At 42.6% G+C, this 16,881-nt stretch overlaps 1 protein-coding gene across 3 annotated transcripts in view; it reads right to left on the minus strand.

Annotated features, from left to right (window-relative positions):
* PARVB (parvin beta) overlaps positions 1-16,881 on the minus strand; it is a 604,437-nt gene that overhangs the window by 375,611 nt on the left and 211,945 nt on the right. The window contains exon 1 of one of the 3 annotated variants that reach the window (XM_078673860.1): positions 9,379-9,503. The exons of the other annotated variants lie outside the window; for them this stretch is intronic. Coding sequence (XP_078529986.1) covers positions 9,379-9,421 — 43 coding nt within the window. The 5' untranslated portion in view covers positions 9,422-9,503. Of the gene's footprint in view, positions 1-9,378; positions 9,504-16,881 lie in introns of those variants that run through there. 3 annotated transcript variants of the gene reach the window in all.

A 16,881-nucleotide genomic window follows, 5' to 3' on the forward strand; every position in this document is an offset into this window, starting at 1 on the left:
CAGTTCCTGTCTTGTCTGTCAACGGGACAAGATCAGTTGTACTACCGCCACTTGCTGGAAAAAAGGAGAACCGAGTTGTATCCATCGACCTGGTAAAACCACAACATGTGGCCGATAACAAACAGTAGGCCAAGTGGACTCCCAATAAGTAGCAGAACACCAAGGTTTGCTACCAGTACAGAGGTCCTAACAAAGAGGCTCATCACATTCGAAACGCCTACAGAAGAACAACAAGGACTATGCAACAATGCAATAGAACTAAGACCTCTGAAAACCCAAATAAAAACATTTAGCAGAGACACACCAATCTACAATGAAGTACCAAGTGACAATGCAAGAAACAAAAATCCTGAAGCAATTGGAACAATTGACAGAACTGCATCTGGTTACTTCATCAACTTCGATGATTCCTCTGAAGGCTTCAGTGAACCAAAGACACAGCCATCATCCAAATCCTTTAAAGACAAAGCTAAGGAACTTTTGAAACAACTGAAAGAAACATATCTGATTTCTCCATGGATTGAATTTTGGGTGGGTTTTGGTGCATTTATCCTCATACTTTGGCTCATCATGGTATTTACTTTGGGACGCTTCATTGAGGGAAAATATGCTAAAATGGACACAGCAAGTCAGAACATCAACTTGGTCCTCAAACCACACACATCTTCACACGTCGAGAAAAGAGAACTTTCTCCAGAACTTTCTTCAGCCAACTTCACAGCCAATCCGATACCTGGTGGGGTAGCCTGGGACAACACTGACTATGAAATTTATGGTCCGGTCGAGATCCTGAAATATCCACACCAAATCAAGATCTCCTTGAGTGACTTTGCAAAACCAAACTCATTTGCTGATGATTGGGACTTCGAAAGTATTAACAACATGATGTCTGACTTAGTAATGTCTGCTAAATTTACAAAACATGATTATTTGCAAGGTTCTACAAATTATGATAATATGTATTGCTATAACCATTATGGTAACCATTTCTTGCATAAATCTGCACAACTTAGAAATGTTTTAAATTATAATCAATGGGAACATTGTGCTACACCTCCAAAAGGGAGCTCTAGAACCGTTTATGACAAATATTCATATTTCTCAGGTTTTAACACAAATAATGCTGAAACATTTTATTTTAAATTGTCAAACAAGACAGGGATGAAAACCATGATAACCAACACAAAATTGATATATTCAGATTCATTCTTCGAAAAAATGAATACTTTTGGATTTGATTATTGGGACAAAAATGTTGATTTGAAAAGTGTTTGGGGTACAAAAGAATGGCAAGTACAGGGTTTAGAAGCTTTGTTTAGAGCCTGCATGATCCCAGAACAAATGATATTTTTAAATGACACTGTTCAACAAACCACCTGTCTTGGCTTAGCCAAAATCAAAGATTTAAATAACCCGTCTATTCCAAAGCCAACAATGTTTAGCAATAACTCGGATACAGATGAAGAAATAGACGTAAACCATATACTTAACCAAAACAGAACACATCCTGATTGGAAACAATGGTTGATCTGGCCTACAGATACAAATAACTGTCAAGATAGATTCCTGAATAAAACACAGGGTTTCAAAATGACCAGGCCAGACCCTAGATATCCCCAAAGACATCACCCAGGGATGATAATAACCTACAGTGTGGGCAAATTATGCCTTCAATGGCTACAGACTTCCACACTGCCTGAAATTAAGCAACACCTAACTTTACTTACTGATGGTGCTGACTTGCGTGATTTCATACTGGGACCACGCAAACAGCGTCAAAAGCGTTTCATAGCAGCCTCTGTATATGCAGCATACAATGAGGCCTGGAAGGTTACTCAAATTGAAACAGCAGAAAGAATACGTGAAATTGATCGTATTAATTTGGAAAAATCACTTTCTGTAGTGGACAATGGGTTAATGACTCTGTCCTCCAGAATTTTTTCATTGGACAGCATTGTGTCTTCAGCAATCGATATATTATCGCAAGACTTACTGTTATTACAACATGGTCAGTCACAATTGCGTTCTATTGTACAGCTTGGCTGGACGTTACAAAATCTGCGTTCAGGCTATGTGCCTTGGCGTTTAATCAACACAACGTCACTATTCCAAATCTTTAACCTTACTGATAGACAAATCGGTATGGCGCAAAAGGGTGCTGATTATACAATCTTGAGCATTGAAAAACTAGAAAGATTACCAATGACAATGTCAGAACGACCTGTCAGTGAATGGATAATCCACGGAATAATAAATATTCCAATCTCAACCTTCAGGTTTCAATACTGCCAAAAATATATACAGGCTGGCATGTACGAGAAATTGGGAAAGGGGTACCTTAAAACAACATGGAACCTGCCCTATTCACATGCATGTGTCAGTAATAAAGGACAGAAAGTGTTTCTTAGTGGCAACAATTGTGCTATGTCACTAAGCGGCACGCTTCTGTGTAACGGAATTAGTTTGCATGGAGCCTGTGAAGGGAATTCATACAACCTTTCATGTCACCAGCAAGGCGCACCTGCAACTGAAATAGAACCATTCTTTCAAAGACTCTATAATGGGAGTTACATTCTTATTGTAGACCGCAGATGTTGTAGTCTTATGCCCGGGACTCCTTATCTAGTCACTACGACGGCCAAGGTCAAGTGCTGTGGACGCTCATTGTTTCCGAGCTCCTTTCCAGACAGGGAGGCAAGGGCATGGCCCAATTTGAAAATTACTTCTATTCGAATAGATACTTTAAGCAGAATGAAAACAGTGCTTCTACAGACGCCTACAAGGCTCACGTCATCAAAAGAAACGTATGATCTACAAGTCGCAAGGACGACTGCAGAGATACATACATTATTATCAACTAATTCCCCCGTACATTTCGCGGAAATCCTGAGCGAAATCTTAAATATTTCTGATACCAATGGGATCTCAGGGGTATTTAAGACAGTATTTTCGATGGCATTAACACCATTCAAAGCCATACTGGGTATTTTTCCAGATTTCGTCCATTCGATTTTTGGCGGACTTCCCCTGATCCTGGGACTAATTGCAGGAATCCTATTCCTAGTCCTTATTTTTCGTTATGGCAACCCATGTCACAGATCAAACTCTCGCGACAATGGAAGATACGATCCTAGCCATTGGATACCGGGACCGGATATCAAAAATCCTGGGACTCTCCTGGCTTAGAGACCTAAACATGACTTGGTTTCTATCATTTCGACCAATGTGGCAAAGGTGTGTTTTACCTGTACTAAGGTGTCTGCTATGCGGAGAAGAATGCGTGTTAGACACCTGTCTGACGCTACAATCGGATGCGCCGGTGGATGCAGATACACTGTTGGTTCCTACCAAGGTTCACGCTTTGTGCTGCCCTCAAAGGCTGCCAATCCTGATGACGGCATTCCTGGAATCTTCACCACTACGATTGAAGAGTAGTGAAGTTCAAGATGAAAGCAGCATCGAACAGGTACGACCTTCTGTCAGTGATGCAAATCAGAATGTCAATGGAGACAATCATGCGCACGAATGCATGGTTACCCCTATTCCCGACTTAGTGGAACTTTCCCATGAAGCTGTTGACAGTTTTTTCGAAAGCCTGAATGATATGATGTTCTCTCCAGAACAGAAATAGAGACTTTTGAGTAAACTCGCACACGGCGTTCCCTGAATTCGGCCTTCAACTTTAAAAAATAAAGTCACATGAACAATTTCACTCCAGCTCACGGACAGCAATTTTTTTCAGCAAGCCCCTAAAATATTTTTCTATATATTTTTTTCCGGGACTCTGATCTTCTGCTTAAAGTAAGAAACTGTTCCTAGAGAACTAAGATTTCTATTTTTAGATACTTTATAGACTTTATAGACTTTAGCTGCCCGCTGGTATGTTCACAAATATATTTTATTATGTGATGAAATGGTCTCGACCTTCCTTTCTGTATAGCCATATTAAGAGCCATTTCATGTGTATTTCTCATATACCAATAAGCAATAATGCATAAAAATGCGTGTTTACTTTTGCATTTTAATTCATAGCTTAAGTGCATACAATATATATGACTGCAATTTTTCAGTATATTTGAAAATTTCAAAATGCATTTATGTATTTTGGGGTGGTAAGGTATACACTATACTCTATAGTATGTTGTACTATGTTATACTATGCATAGATTAGTAGATATGACCATAGTTAGCGTGGAGTGGGTGTCGTGTATTTCTATAGGTTCTGAATCGATCCCCCTATTCCTGACCCTCATCTGGTTAAACTAACTAGCTAGTTAACTAACAGTCAGCCCATGAGGCAAGAACAGCCCCCATGATGCAGATACCGTTATCTGACGCAGTCACACTACGGCGCAGGAACGTGTTATCTGATTAGGTCATAACGCTTGAGATCTAATTAGACAAGCGACATTCCTCCAGCCCCTGATAAGGCATACGACGTTCTCATAACAAATCAAACCTATGACAACCTGGATAATCCGTGCGGCCATTGTTTTGATTTCACAGAGAACTTTTGCAAAAGAATGTGCTAACGAGCAAGTCGTATGACATCTTTATTGACGTACCTATGTCCATCCTTACGTCAATCTCGGCACCTTTAAGGTATAAATATTGCCGACCTTGCCCTATGCAAACACACGCGTGGTGACAAGACGGAGCAGCCACACTTGCCGAAGCCGAGAGCAGAAGCAGACCCCGCTGGCAGCAGCCCCGCCTTCCTGACGCGCTGAGAGACGCGCTGCTATCTCAAGCCGAGAGACCCAGCACCGGCGCTTTCGGGCAGCCCTCGCAGGCAGCCTGGAAAATCGAGAGCAGAGAAAGAGATACCATTCCTCATTCATCCTAAATTCCAGGTACAGAACTGAATAACCCCTCACAGAGAATTCTTTAGTTATTCACTTGGCAAAAACAAACTTAACTTAAACTGTAACTTTCTATTTCCGCCCACGCATTAGACTTAGGTCAGGTACACGGGGTAGGCGTATTTAGAAACACCAGTTGAGTACGTTTAGTCAAATGTATATGTGTATGTAAATATATTTTAATCATTTTAAACATCATATGGCTCAGAAACCATATCAATGTTTTTACAGTATTATTTTATACTATTGCTTTTAATGTATGCACTTTACTTAACTATAAGTATTGCAATAATATCGATCCATTTCTCATGTATGAGAAAAGAGACTGATCAATAAATAACACCTTTTTATTGAACACGCCCGTCTCTTCCTTTTCTCTACATTCTGATGAGACTAAGAATGCACGTACTGACTGAGTAAAATAATTGCCTTGTGCTCACACGACTCTTGAGATTGACTCTTGATTAGGGGAGAGCAAAGTTGTCATGTTCTATGGTTGTCAGAAACTAAATCCCTTCTTGTCTAATCAGGGGAGGTAATTCTTTCCTGAACATTCGAGAAAGTTTCTAGCGAACTCTGAGCTTAGCTGGCAAACCCAAAAATTAAGTCTAGTATCGACAGTAGTAGACCTAGTTAACGTCTGGCCTAGGCCTTTACTGCTGTAGGTACTATTCCAATGCGCAGAGCCTATTGGGAAAATAGGAACTACACTACAAGGCGTCGTGTCCTCGGTGCTGCTCCTGCTGTTTCTGGAAGGATGCACATCCGAGCAAGTAAAACGTAAGTAGCATTAATCGAGCGTTTTTTAAGTCTGTATCTGTGTTATAAATAAACTGCTAGAGCCATACTGGGGGGGGGGGAGGGGTGGCGTGTGTGTGCTCGTGTGTCTGTGTGTGTCTGTGTGTGTGTGTGTGTGTGTGTGTGTGTGTGTGCCCACGTGTGTGCCTGTCTACGTGCGCGCTCCATTGTGACGTGGATCAGCCTGCCGGAATCGGAGTGCGTGTTCATGCGCGCGACCTGATCCGATTCCGGCAGCTGCGCGTGACAGTCTCTTGTCTCCCCTTGAACTCCTTGAATGCAAAACGGATTACAATAGGGCTCCACAGCGACAATCGCTTTGCGATTGCGTCGCAGTGCGAGCCCTAAAAAAACAGCCTTTTAAATATTCTTAGATATCTTTCAGACCTGCTTATAGACACGCGGTTTTACAGAACAATATTTAAAAAATCATCTGATTCAGCACGTAACAGATGGAGCTTCAGACATTATGTGTAGGAAATCTGAGGTGGCAACACTTCTTAAACTAAAATATTCACAGCTGGATGTATGGCCCTGAGCTAACTGCAAATTGGAGCTTGCAATGGGTGAAGTTTGTAGAGAAGTCACTGGCATTAATAAACTAAAAGTTATTTTTCAATAATCTATACACAATTAACCAAACCTCAGCCAAAAATCAAAAAGCTTGGGGAATGTGCTTTAGAGGTACTAGTAGGACTAATGACAACTGGAAAATACTACTGTTTGGAATAACGATAAAGCACTTTGTAAACATTTTGTGCAATCTTTCTGAGACTCCATGAGCAGTGATATCTAGTGCCAAAAAATCCGCTGGCTAAAATCAATTATTACATTCTGTGGTGTTTGTCAAAAATATAGGCATACTCTTTGATGCAGTCACAGAATTGGGTGATCTATTCAGAATGCTGCAATGGCGTGACATGACCATATATGAGGTATATCGTTTAATATAGATGTAAATTTTTGTTTTTGAGTCAATGGCAGATTGACCTGACCCATTTGCTGCTACATTGAATACTGTTGAACGAATGCGGTTAGACAGTATTGCACTTCAAAAGATCAAAAGTTGTGTTAGTACAGTTCTTTAGAATCTTAGCAAATCACCTGTCAAAAAGGATGACCATGACTAATGTATCAAATGTCTCTTAAAGGCATTCTAACATCCAATGGGGACATGGAAAACACAAAGTTGTTGTGGAGTTGCACATGCTCAAACTGTTGCCAACCAGTGCTAAATTGCCACACTACTCTGGAAAACGTGTTGGACTGACTGAGCCTTCTCTGTTTAAGCCCAGAGACCATGGAACTCCCAACAGTTCAGGAGAGAGATGCTGTCCAGTCTCTTTCCCCCTTCTTCAGGATGAAGACTATTGACTATCACTGTACCTTTAGATGTGTGCTTAACTATTTTCTACTCTGATAAAACCTGCCCAGGTATGAGCGGTGGTAAAGATGTAGTGCCAAGCTGCCTCCAAGATTGCAATCGTATATAATCTTTAAAACCACAACATTAACATAACAGAAACCACACACACTAACGGTTCACTGGGTCAGGACACAAATATTGATAATGCAATGGAGGTTCTACCAGAACATCTGCCAACAGAGAGCCCATAAATGCATGAGGGGAAGTGACACATTACAGCAGAGGGAGGCAAACATGAAGCATGTCCTCCCATAAGTGTAAACCAATAGCAAACATGAAATTAAGCAAAAATCAAGAAAACAACACACATTCGTACATCACTAGCATGCGTATTAAAGAAAGATCACTTCAAGAAACACCAGATGAAGGGAAAAAAATTATTAGAAAATCTTAAAGGCCTACACTACTATCTAGGTGCTGGATGCACAGTAAATAAATTCAGACGCAGCATCATAGACGATGTGTGAAACGGTGCACAAGGAAGGCTGAAATTGGTTAAGATGTATTACAATCATGTACTGACACCAGCTTTTGGAAGGGCAGAATAGCAAACATGAGTGGTTGGTTGCAAGCTAAAACTTCATGGAATCTACAACAGGGGTGACTTTACGGTGAAACAGCTAGCCCTAACACAGTGCAATACAGCTGCAGGGCGTTCAAACAAAGAGGATCAGACAAATCTAGGTATCAGGACAAGGACTAAGACTGGGCAGAGTTCCATGCGCTACGGGGAGCTCCGCAAGGGGCGGAGTGCGTTGGATAAATGCTGTTCGGGGTGATTTTCAGCGCTGGGTTCTGTGCAATCATCGCGGACTGCACCATGCACAGCAAGGAGGCGCTGCTTCCTTTCTGACACTCGAGTAGATTTTTTTACTCAAGTGACTGCTTTCTGATCATGAATGGATGGTTTTTCAACGAGAGCGGTCGCAAGCATATGCAACCACTCACAATGAGAAATCCGACCCCCCACGTTGAGAAATCTTGCTGGGAGGTTGATTTTCCATACTCTAGCTCATCAACTTGACGATCGCGAACGAGGAAAAATCTTTCCGAAACTCCGTAAGCTCTGAGTAAGGCGGAGTGCGGAAAACTCTGCAATCTCCACGAGTGGAGTTCACCGCCCAGACTTAACCAGGACGGACACTAGAGCCCTAGGCAAAGTACTTTTTGAAGCCTACTACCAATTAAATGAGCCAATATTTGATGCTCCTAAGGGCTAGTGGCTCCTTGCGCAGATCACATGAATCGCCTTAATGTAGCAGTTGCATAGTTCAAAAGGCGCATTTACGATAAATATTGTAGACTCGATCCACAACACTGTTTACGCACCCAAGTAACGCTTAGATATGCAAAGTATATCAATCAAAAGTGTAAGTCAAACGTCATTCCCAAATATTGATCTTGCACTTGTAAACAGAGGCACTCACACAAAGCAATACACCATGTGAGACCAAACTGTAAAATGGAGTGAACACGCACGCATTTCAGTGTACACCGACATTTGACTCGTTATTTCCCACCCTGGAAACGTTCACACACATACTCAATTCGGTTCTAGGGTGGGAAAGAGCACAGTACTATCCCAAAATATGTGAGCAATGAATTCCTCATGGCCCGACAAGATAAATAATTCATAGCAAATGTATGAATACGTTACAGTTATGCATTCGAACTATAACTGCATTTCAGGATGGACAAATGTCTATTCTAGATGATAAATGAAGCTGTGATAGTTGCAGCTTTACAGGGGGCTCTTACTTAGAATGAGTTGCTCTTTTTAGTCCCCATTTACCAAATTTATAAGTAACGCTTGACTTATTTTATAAACAAGCCCACGTGTTAAATGCACAGCTAAAAACATTGTTCAACGTATAAATGTAACACTTAAATCCTTCATACGGGTGGATTTTGACTTTTTTTTTTTTTTTTTTTAAATAGGCAGACGTCCAGTGTCAACTCCTTTCTGCCAAAATATATTTAAACTAAGCCCACAAAGCTGCACACGAATAATACAAATGTAGGCACTTCATGCCCAGAAATCTATTGCTTCCGTGTTTAAATCTCTAAACCAAGCAGCACAAAACACTCAAGCGTGCACACAACTTGTTAGCTCAGCTGCCTGTGTGCCTCCCTCCCCGCCCTCCCAACAAAAGGGAGCCGCATGTGGACCTGGGACCGGAGCCCACTGCCCTCGTAATGAGTAAGATGGAACCGGAGCGCGCGGCTGCCTCGGACGCAAGCACGTCTATTGCTATATGCACGTATTCCACGCTTCACCGGGTCGTTTCATACCTACGCCTTCCTTCCTCTTCTTCCGACAAAGCAGCCCTGACATGTTGCAAGGATCTCTCTTGGCTATTTCCGCTCCGAGCGTCAGGTCTGTGCAGTATTCCTGAAGGCAGCGCGAACGCCAAGACAGCTGCCAGCTCGCAGGGGCTTCCACGACCAGCCTCTCTCCCCGGGTTATTTCTGTCATGAGGGTGGGAGGTGGGAAAGCAAGCCGCAATAAAGAGAGTGCTAAGGGGACGACGTATTCAGGCTATATTACAGGACATCTCGTAGCACCTGGCATTAAAGTCATCTGCTCGCACAGCGCCAGTGTCTGCGAAGCCTAAGGCAGCGCCGCAATTCATCTGCCATCTCACCGCACACAAAACACCAACTCGATTAGGCTTGTAAATTCTAAATAGAAATATATTTCCAAGAGATACATTTGTATATAAACGCCATTATAAAATGACGACTTATTTAGGTATGTAAAGAGAAGGTGAAGTTCACTTCTGCTCTTATTAAATATTTCAAAATCATTTTTGGCTTTCATTACATAGTTGGGTGTGTACATTTGGCCCTTCTCTTTTAGCTGTAGTACACAGCTTTTAGTTGGCTGCTGTCCAAGACATCTTGTGGCCCATGCTAAAAACCTAGCCATTGCCTAGCTCTCTTAATTAATTGAGGTCTTTCCTTCCTCTTTTTGTGGTTGTACCTGGAGCATAGTTTCTTTACCATCCTTTTGATTGGATGACCACTGCTCAAATTCAAGGAACAACTTTTTTTGTGGCCTTGCTACGAATAGCTTTTGTGGTCCTTTTTAGGCAGTGTTGTATTGCATACTTTACCATTTATGTTATTTTCCATTTGATGGCTTTGCTCGTGATATCCTTCTTGAGATTGGCTGGTTTTATGTTTGGTGTGCAATTGTTCGTCCTCTGAAACATTGCTCTGCCTCTTGCACCATGTTTTTAATTGGTCACTGGGTTGTATGCTTACACTGCTGGCATGGGGGAGGGGGTACAAGTTTTTGTTCATTCCAATTGATTTAGTTTTTATAATTTATTTGGTTGTGGTGGCCTTTTGTGTTAGTTGTATATATGTCTGGATCCAAAAGTCGCGGGCACAGTACTGCCTGTGTAGTTATCCTTGCAAAGCCGATATGGCCCAAACTCCGCACGTCTGACTCACTCTCTTGTGACTTACCTATACCCAGACACAGAAACACAGGTCAAGGTTAGGGAAAGAGGTTTGTTCTCAGACCAAGGCTGCCAGTGGCTCATTGTGTTGTCGTACATTTGAAGACACAAATGAAGACAATGAGTCTGTCTTTTCAAAAGTTCTCTGATCTTCCTTTCTACCTTAGTTTTTGATCTCTTTAGACTACTCTCCCCTCCTTCCACCGCACTTGTTATCAGCCACTGTCTCTGGGGTAGTCTCTCCCTTGGGACTTCCATGAGGCCTCTTGTCGTTTTCAGGAGTTTCTGTACTAGAATTGCGGTCTTAACCACGGGTGAAAATACACCCCTAGTTGTTTTATCTATATACAATAACATTAATACAAAGTTATTCTCATAGAGAATGAACAAATAATAATCTGTGCAACTTTCTTAAATAAGCTTTTCAATCCCTTATTAAAACTGATTAAAACAGAGGCTCATAGAGCTATGGCTCCTGACAATATCCTGGTCTTCTCACTTCTTAGTTATTCAGCTCGGAATGTGTTACATGTATATTCTTCTCCTTTGATTTTTTGTGCAAGGCTGTGTGTGGAATGTTGGACATTTGCTGGTGCACATATATCTTTTTCCTTTGAGAGAATGTATATGTGTGTATTTATTTGTTTCAGTGTTTATTTGCACAAAACGAATACATCTTTGTATTTTGATTAAATTGTTTATTATGTCCCCAATGCGTTTATAGGTTTATGCGTCACATTTTTTGGTACTTCTTTTGTTATGCTGGGTCCATGTTGGGCCTTTCCTAGTTTGTGTGTTTCTGTTGCCATTTTAGCAAATATATTCTTGTATTCATGTATTTTGATTCTTACTGTAAGAAATAGCGTTACATGATAAAGGTGGCGGAACCCTACTCAAGCAGAAACCACAATCCTCTTCAGGGTGAGGATACAAACAAACCCCAAATTAACCTGTGCTAAATCCTCTGGTATCTTGGCACTGAGCAGTCCGGCTTAACTAAGAGGCAATGTGTAAAGTATTTATTAAGCACTTCAAATAGTCATAAAGTGAAACATAAAAGAAAAATCCCAAACCAATTTACAAAAGCTGAATACATTTTTTTAATTATATCAAGACCAACATGACAAAATCTAATCAGTAGACTAAGAGATGAGCAATTTGAAAGATTTAGGTGGAAATAGCGCAAAAATACCCAAAGCACCAACTGTGGATATCTAGTAGCGCTAGACTGGGACAAAGGCACAAGTTCAGACAGACCGCGATGGAGTGTGGGCCGCTACAAAGACCCAGATAAGCCAACTAACAGCGGCTATCTGTAGGATTTAAGATACTGTTGTTCAGACAGGACATCTTTTGGCGTGATTTCCCTGGTCTTGTTGCCTTCTGAACTCCTGGTTTAATTGTGCTGAACTTAGTTTCGGCTGGTTTTAGGATTATGGACACGTTTTCACTGCTGGTCAGTGCCTTGACACACTCTGTTAGAAGTGCGCTTTACAGATATTATCCTATCCTATGTGCTCTGTGTCTAAAATGTAATGATGTGTGGTATCTCCATGATTGGCATATTTAATTTACTAATAAGTCCCAGGTGCAGTGCACTACATGTGCCCAGGGACTGTAAATCAAATGCTACTAGTGGGCTTGTAGCACTGATTGTGCCACCCACATGAGTAGATCTTCAAACATGTTTCAGGCCTGCCACTGCAGTGCCTGTATGTGCATTTTTAAACTGCCATTTTCAGGCTGGCAAGTTCATCTACTTGCCAGGCCCAAACCTTCCCTTTTATTACATATAATTCACCCCTAAGGTAGGCCCTAGGTAGCCCCATTGGCAGGGTGCAGTGTTTTTAAAAGGTAGAATATGTACTCATGAGGTTTACTTGTCTTGGTAGTGAAAACCTTCTAAATTAGTTTTTCACTAAAGCAGGGCATATCTCTCCCATAGGTCAACTGTTGCTTCCAATTGGGAAAAGATAGGAAGAGTAGGTTTGGTGTCTCTGGACTCACAATTTAAAAACATCTTTTAGTGAAGTTGTGTTTTAAATTGCAGGTCTGAAAATGGCACTTTTAGAAAGAATGAGGTTTTTTTCTATAACCATTCTGTGCCTCTTCCTGTCCCTAGAATACATGTATGTTTTGGATGACAGCCGGGCCTTGTGCATTCCCTCTAGAAAGTCATCCAAAGGGAGCTGAGGTGTGCCTTGCATATCCCGATGGCCCATCACCGGGCTGATGGGTCTTCCTGTGCTAGAGTGAGAGGGAGGAGCGGACACTTGCACCCGAATACGGTTGTGCCTGTCCCCACACAGAGTTGCTTGCATACCCCCCTGTAATGTGAATGGAGCCAGAGCAGGGTCTTGTGCACTACAAAGACCTTCCTTTGAAGTCTCCCTACTGCAAAGGCTGAAATGTGTATAAGTACTGGACCTCTGACATCATATACTCAGAACACCTCTGGACTGGAAACATTCTGCCAGGAAGAAGAGCTTTTGTGCTACCTACCAGGAGGGCTGCCACTTTGCTGCTAGATTTCCTGTGCTGGCCGGCGGCTTCTTACCTGGGAGTGAGAGGACTGGACTTTACTTTCAACATCCTGCAGCTCTAATGGTTCTCCAAGGGCTTGCTTGGGCTTGCCTCCAGTTTCTGAAGTCTCAGGGATATCAAAGACTTAACCTACTCCTTGCTACCAGGACTCCTCTGCTGCAAGTGAGTGCTGCTCTACCTAGTGGTGCTAAATCCAGTTCTGGGTCCTTGGAAATGAATGTTTAAGTGCTGCAACCCAAGAAACCAACGCATCAACACCAAAGTGTCATTCGGAACCGGCGCATTCCTTGCAAAATGCATGCATTGCCGCTGCCTGCACCAAAACCATGGACACTTCTCGCCAAGTCCACAACGCAGCGACGTCAACTTACACAATGCAGCCCCGACTTTGCCAATGCAGCGCCTCCAAATCACTGCTGCTGCGTGAGTCTCAGACAACGCGATGCAGATGCCCTGCACCCGTGCATTCCTGGCCCAGAGGGGCTTCACGCCAACGCATAGTCTTCCCCCCAACGGTTCGACATCGAGATCCGGCATACAGTGCTCTTGACGTCACTACTTTGACTGACTTCAGAACCAACACATCGCCTGTGACAGGAATGCATCACCTCAGTTTTTTTATTGCATTGTCTCCAAGCATCAAAGCATCAAAGGTACTGTTAGCGGGTCTGCGTGACTCCTGTATCTGGCCTGTGCTCCATTGTAGTCGGACTGAACTTTTAGATTTGCCCTGGTCAAGCACGACCAGATAGCCCTAGTTGGAGCAATTGATTTCTAACCACTGCATTTTGATTGAATCTTGCAAAATTCATAGCTTAACTTGTCTATGTTGGATTTTTGTTGTTTTGGTCTTGTTTTACACAGATACATTTTGGCTATTTTTCTAAACTGGCGTGAAGTACTTTTGTGGTGTTTTCACAGTGTGTGTGTATATACATATATATATATGTTATTCATGTTTGATTAATTCAAATCATTACATATATGGACCAGAGCATAAAATAGAAATAATTTTTAATGAAAAAAAAACAAGAGTGTCGATTAATTAGTTCCTCTAGCATTTGATCATGGGTAAAATACTAGTCGAATGAGGTTTTAATAAGCTTTAAAACGACAATGTTCAAGGGTTTTAAGGAATAAAAGTTCAAAGTGCTGGGTACTTAATGTGATACTCCTAGACCTCAAGCTGTTTCAGCGCCAACTGCTGAAGGGTGTGTCCCATGCTGGCTTCTTAGTGCGCCTTCTGCATGTGCAAAGGCTGCACTCAGCTGGCCTCAGGGTCACAGAGTGTCTGTTGCTCGCTTGTTTATTAGTTCTTCTACTATCGGAGGTCCGTATGCAACATTCAGATCTTTGTGGGATGATTTGATTTTGGCTGGTAGAAGGTCCCTGCTCTCATTTGAAGTGTTCCCTTAAGTGAGTGATGAATCTGAATCAAGGTATGACCAGACCTGGCCCACGAGACCGTTTGGTGCTCCTCACATTACCATTAAGCTGATCAGTACCGGATGGAAACTGCTCCTCTGCAGTGTGGGGGTTCACAGTTGCTGCTTCAGTAAGTGAGTGACTAATAATGCTGATGACTTTTTCCAATCTGGTAAGGGTCTGGGGGTGGTATTTTCACTGAAGCAAAGGTCTGATGTCTCTCTCCAGTGCTTGACTGCTTTCAGCCGGAAGAAGGGAAGGAGCAGGTAATGTCGTCCCTCAGCCAGTTTGGGACAGCAACACAATAGGTGAAGCCAAGATTCTTTACGATATTTGCATATCCTCCAGACGGTTGCTTCCTCTTGATTGGCCCAAGCGGGGTTAAAGTCAGCAATGGGCAGGGCGATTGGCCTCATATAGATATTTTTTTTGCAGGCCTGGGCAGGGAGTGAAAGTTGAAAATATGGCTGTGCCTTCCCCGGTCTGTATGATTTGTCCAGTGCCTCGGTCAATGGATTAAGCCGAAGACTCCCTGTATCTTGTTCAAAGAAGTTAGAAGTGTGTGAGCATAAATACTTTACACATTGCCTCTTTAGAATGGACTGATTGCTTTTTGCTAAGCTACCATAGGGTGAGCACAGGTAAATTGTTCATGTGTATTACACTTACCCTGACTAGGATTGTGGATTTTGCTTGGACAAGGTTCATACCTGTGCAAACCAAAAAACCAATTCCTAACATCTGCATCGAGGGAGCATCGCAGAGCAGAGGGGATGCAAGATCCGGGTCGGAGATGCGTTGCGCAGCATCTGGTCTGAGAAGTTATGAGGCTGTGATCAGAGGGCCTGCCTTGTGGATGTGTGATGCACCAATTGGTTCCAAAGACGACGCAGGGCTTGCAATGCGGGGTCCTGCGTCTTTAGTGAGGCTGCTACTTTCGGAAAAACTGAGGGATGCATCATGCAGCAATGGTTCCAATGGGGCTGCGATGCAAAGTCCTTGCTTCGGGAAAGCCCACACTGCAGAGGTGATGCATAATTTCTGCATGGGGTTGAACTGCGCAGCAGAGGAGATGGATCCACAGATCAGTTGACAAAACACCTTTAGGCCAGGCCCAGGACTGGGGTGGTACCACCTGGCAGGGTAGGACTCACAGATGGCAGAGACCATGTGCTGGGTTCAAGGTGTTGGAGCCTTTTGTCCCCGAGACTCTACTCAGCCTGCCAACCAACTAGCCCTTTGATTCACTCTGGGAATCTGGGTTAAACAGATGCAGGTCCAGTCCTTCTCACCCAGGCAAGAGGGCAGCAGGGCAGCAGTCCTTCAAAGTAGCATTCCAACAGCACAGCATTCCTTCCTCCTGGCAGAGTCCAAAGGTCCACAAGTGTACTGAAGAGTTGTGTTTAAGGGTCCAACATTTATACCTGGTGCCCACTTTGAAGTGGAGGAAGCTTCTAGAGGTTTCCACCCCGATATATCAGGCATCCTCTTCCTCCCCGTCCTGGCCCCAGCTTATCTGGGATCACAATCGACCAGTGTGAAACCCTTTGTGAGTGTGCTCCGGCAGAGCCTTTGTGATGTCCAAGCATGGTATGTGACAGTTTCTCCCCCTCGTTAAATCAGAATGACATATTCTGCCAACACCTATGTTCCATTTGTCTCACTGTCTAGGAGCAATACACAAAGACTAATTGCCAGCTACATCTAGTCATATGACCCAGGCATCAAATGCCCCAAGACTCGCGCTATCCCTCTCAGTGGAAATGTCCCCAGGGTGCACTCAAATATAAAAATTCATTTAAGTTCAAACAAGTGTTTTTCAAATTTTTCTTCAGTCTGATTTATTCAAATATTTTTATCTTCATTTGACAATTATTTCCATCATATGTTGTGCCCAATGCATTTCGGGCTGTGCCCTTCTTCAGGTAACTTATTTTCTGCAATCATAAAGCAACAGTTTATCAATTGTGTTCTGGTGTCATCATTGTACACAATTATCTGAATGTATCATCATTGAATAAATGGTGGAATACCTTATATCCCCAGTGTAATGACAAGTGTCTAACTCGACGAGGACTCTATGTGGTGAACATGTACTTGATTATTAGTCAAGTCTCAAACTGTGCGTCAAAAGTCTCTTGGTACTCAAATTTCGTGAAATGGGCATAAATTCATGCAGGTGAAAGACGGGGTGCAGAGGGAACAAACGATCGATAGTGCAAACTGCTTAGCTTTAACTGAAGTGAAGAAGTGAAAAACTCATGAAAAAGTGGTCAAAGACGCAGCGTGAATAGGCCGCAAGTGTTAGAAAAAGTTCAGCGTGTGTATTCTAATTACTCACACATTCTTTCAATAGTTT

The sequence above is a fragment of the Lissotriton helveticus genome, chromosome 1_1, assembly GCF_964261635.1.
Source record: "Lissotriton helveticus chromosome 1_1, aLisHel1.1, whole genome shotgun sequence".
In the NCBI taxonomy this organism is placed as follows: domain Eukaryota; kingdom Metazoa; phylum Chordata; class Amphibia; order Caudata; family Salamandridae; genus Lissotriton; species Lissotriton helveticus.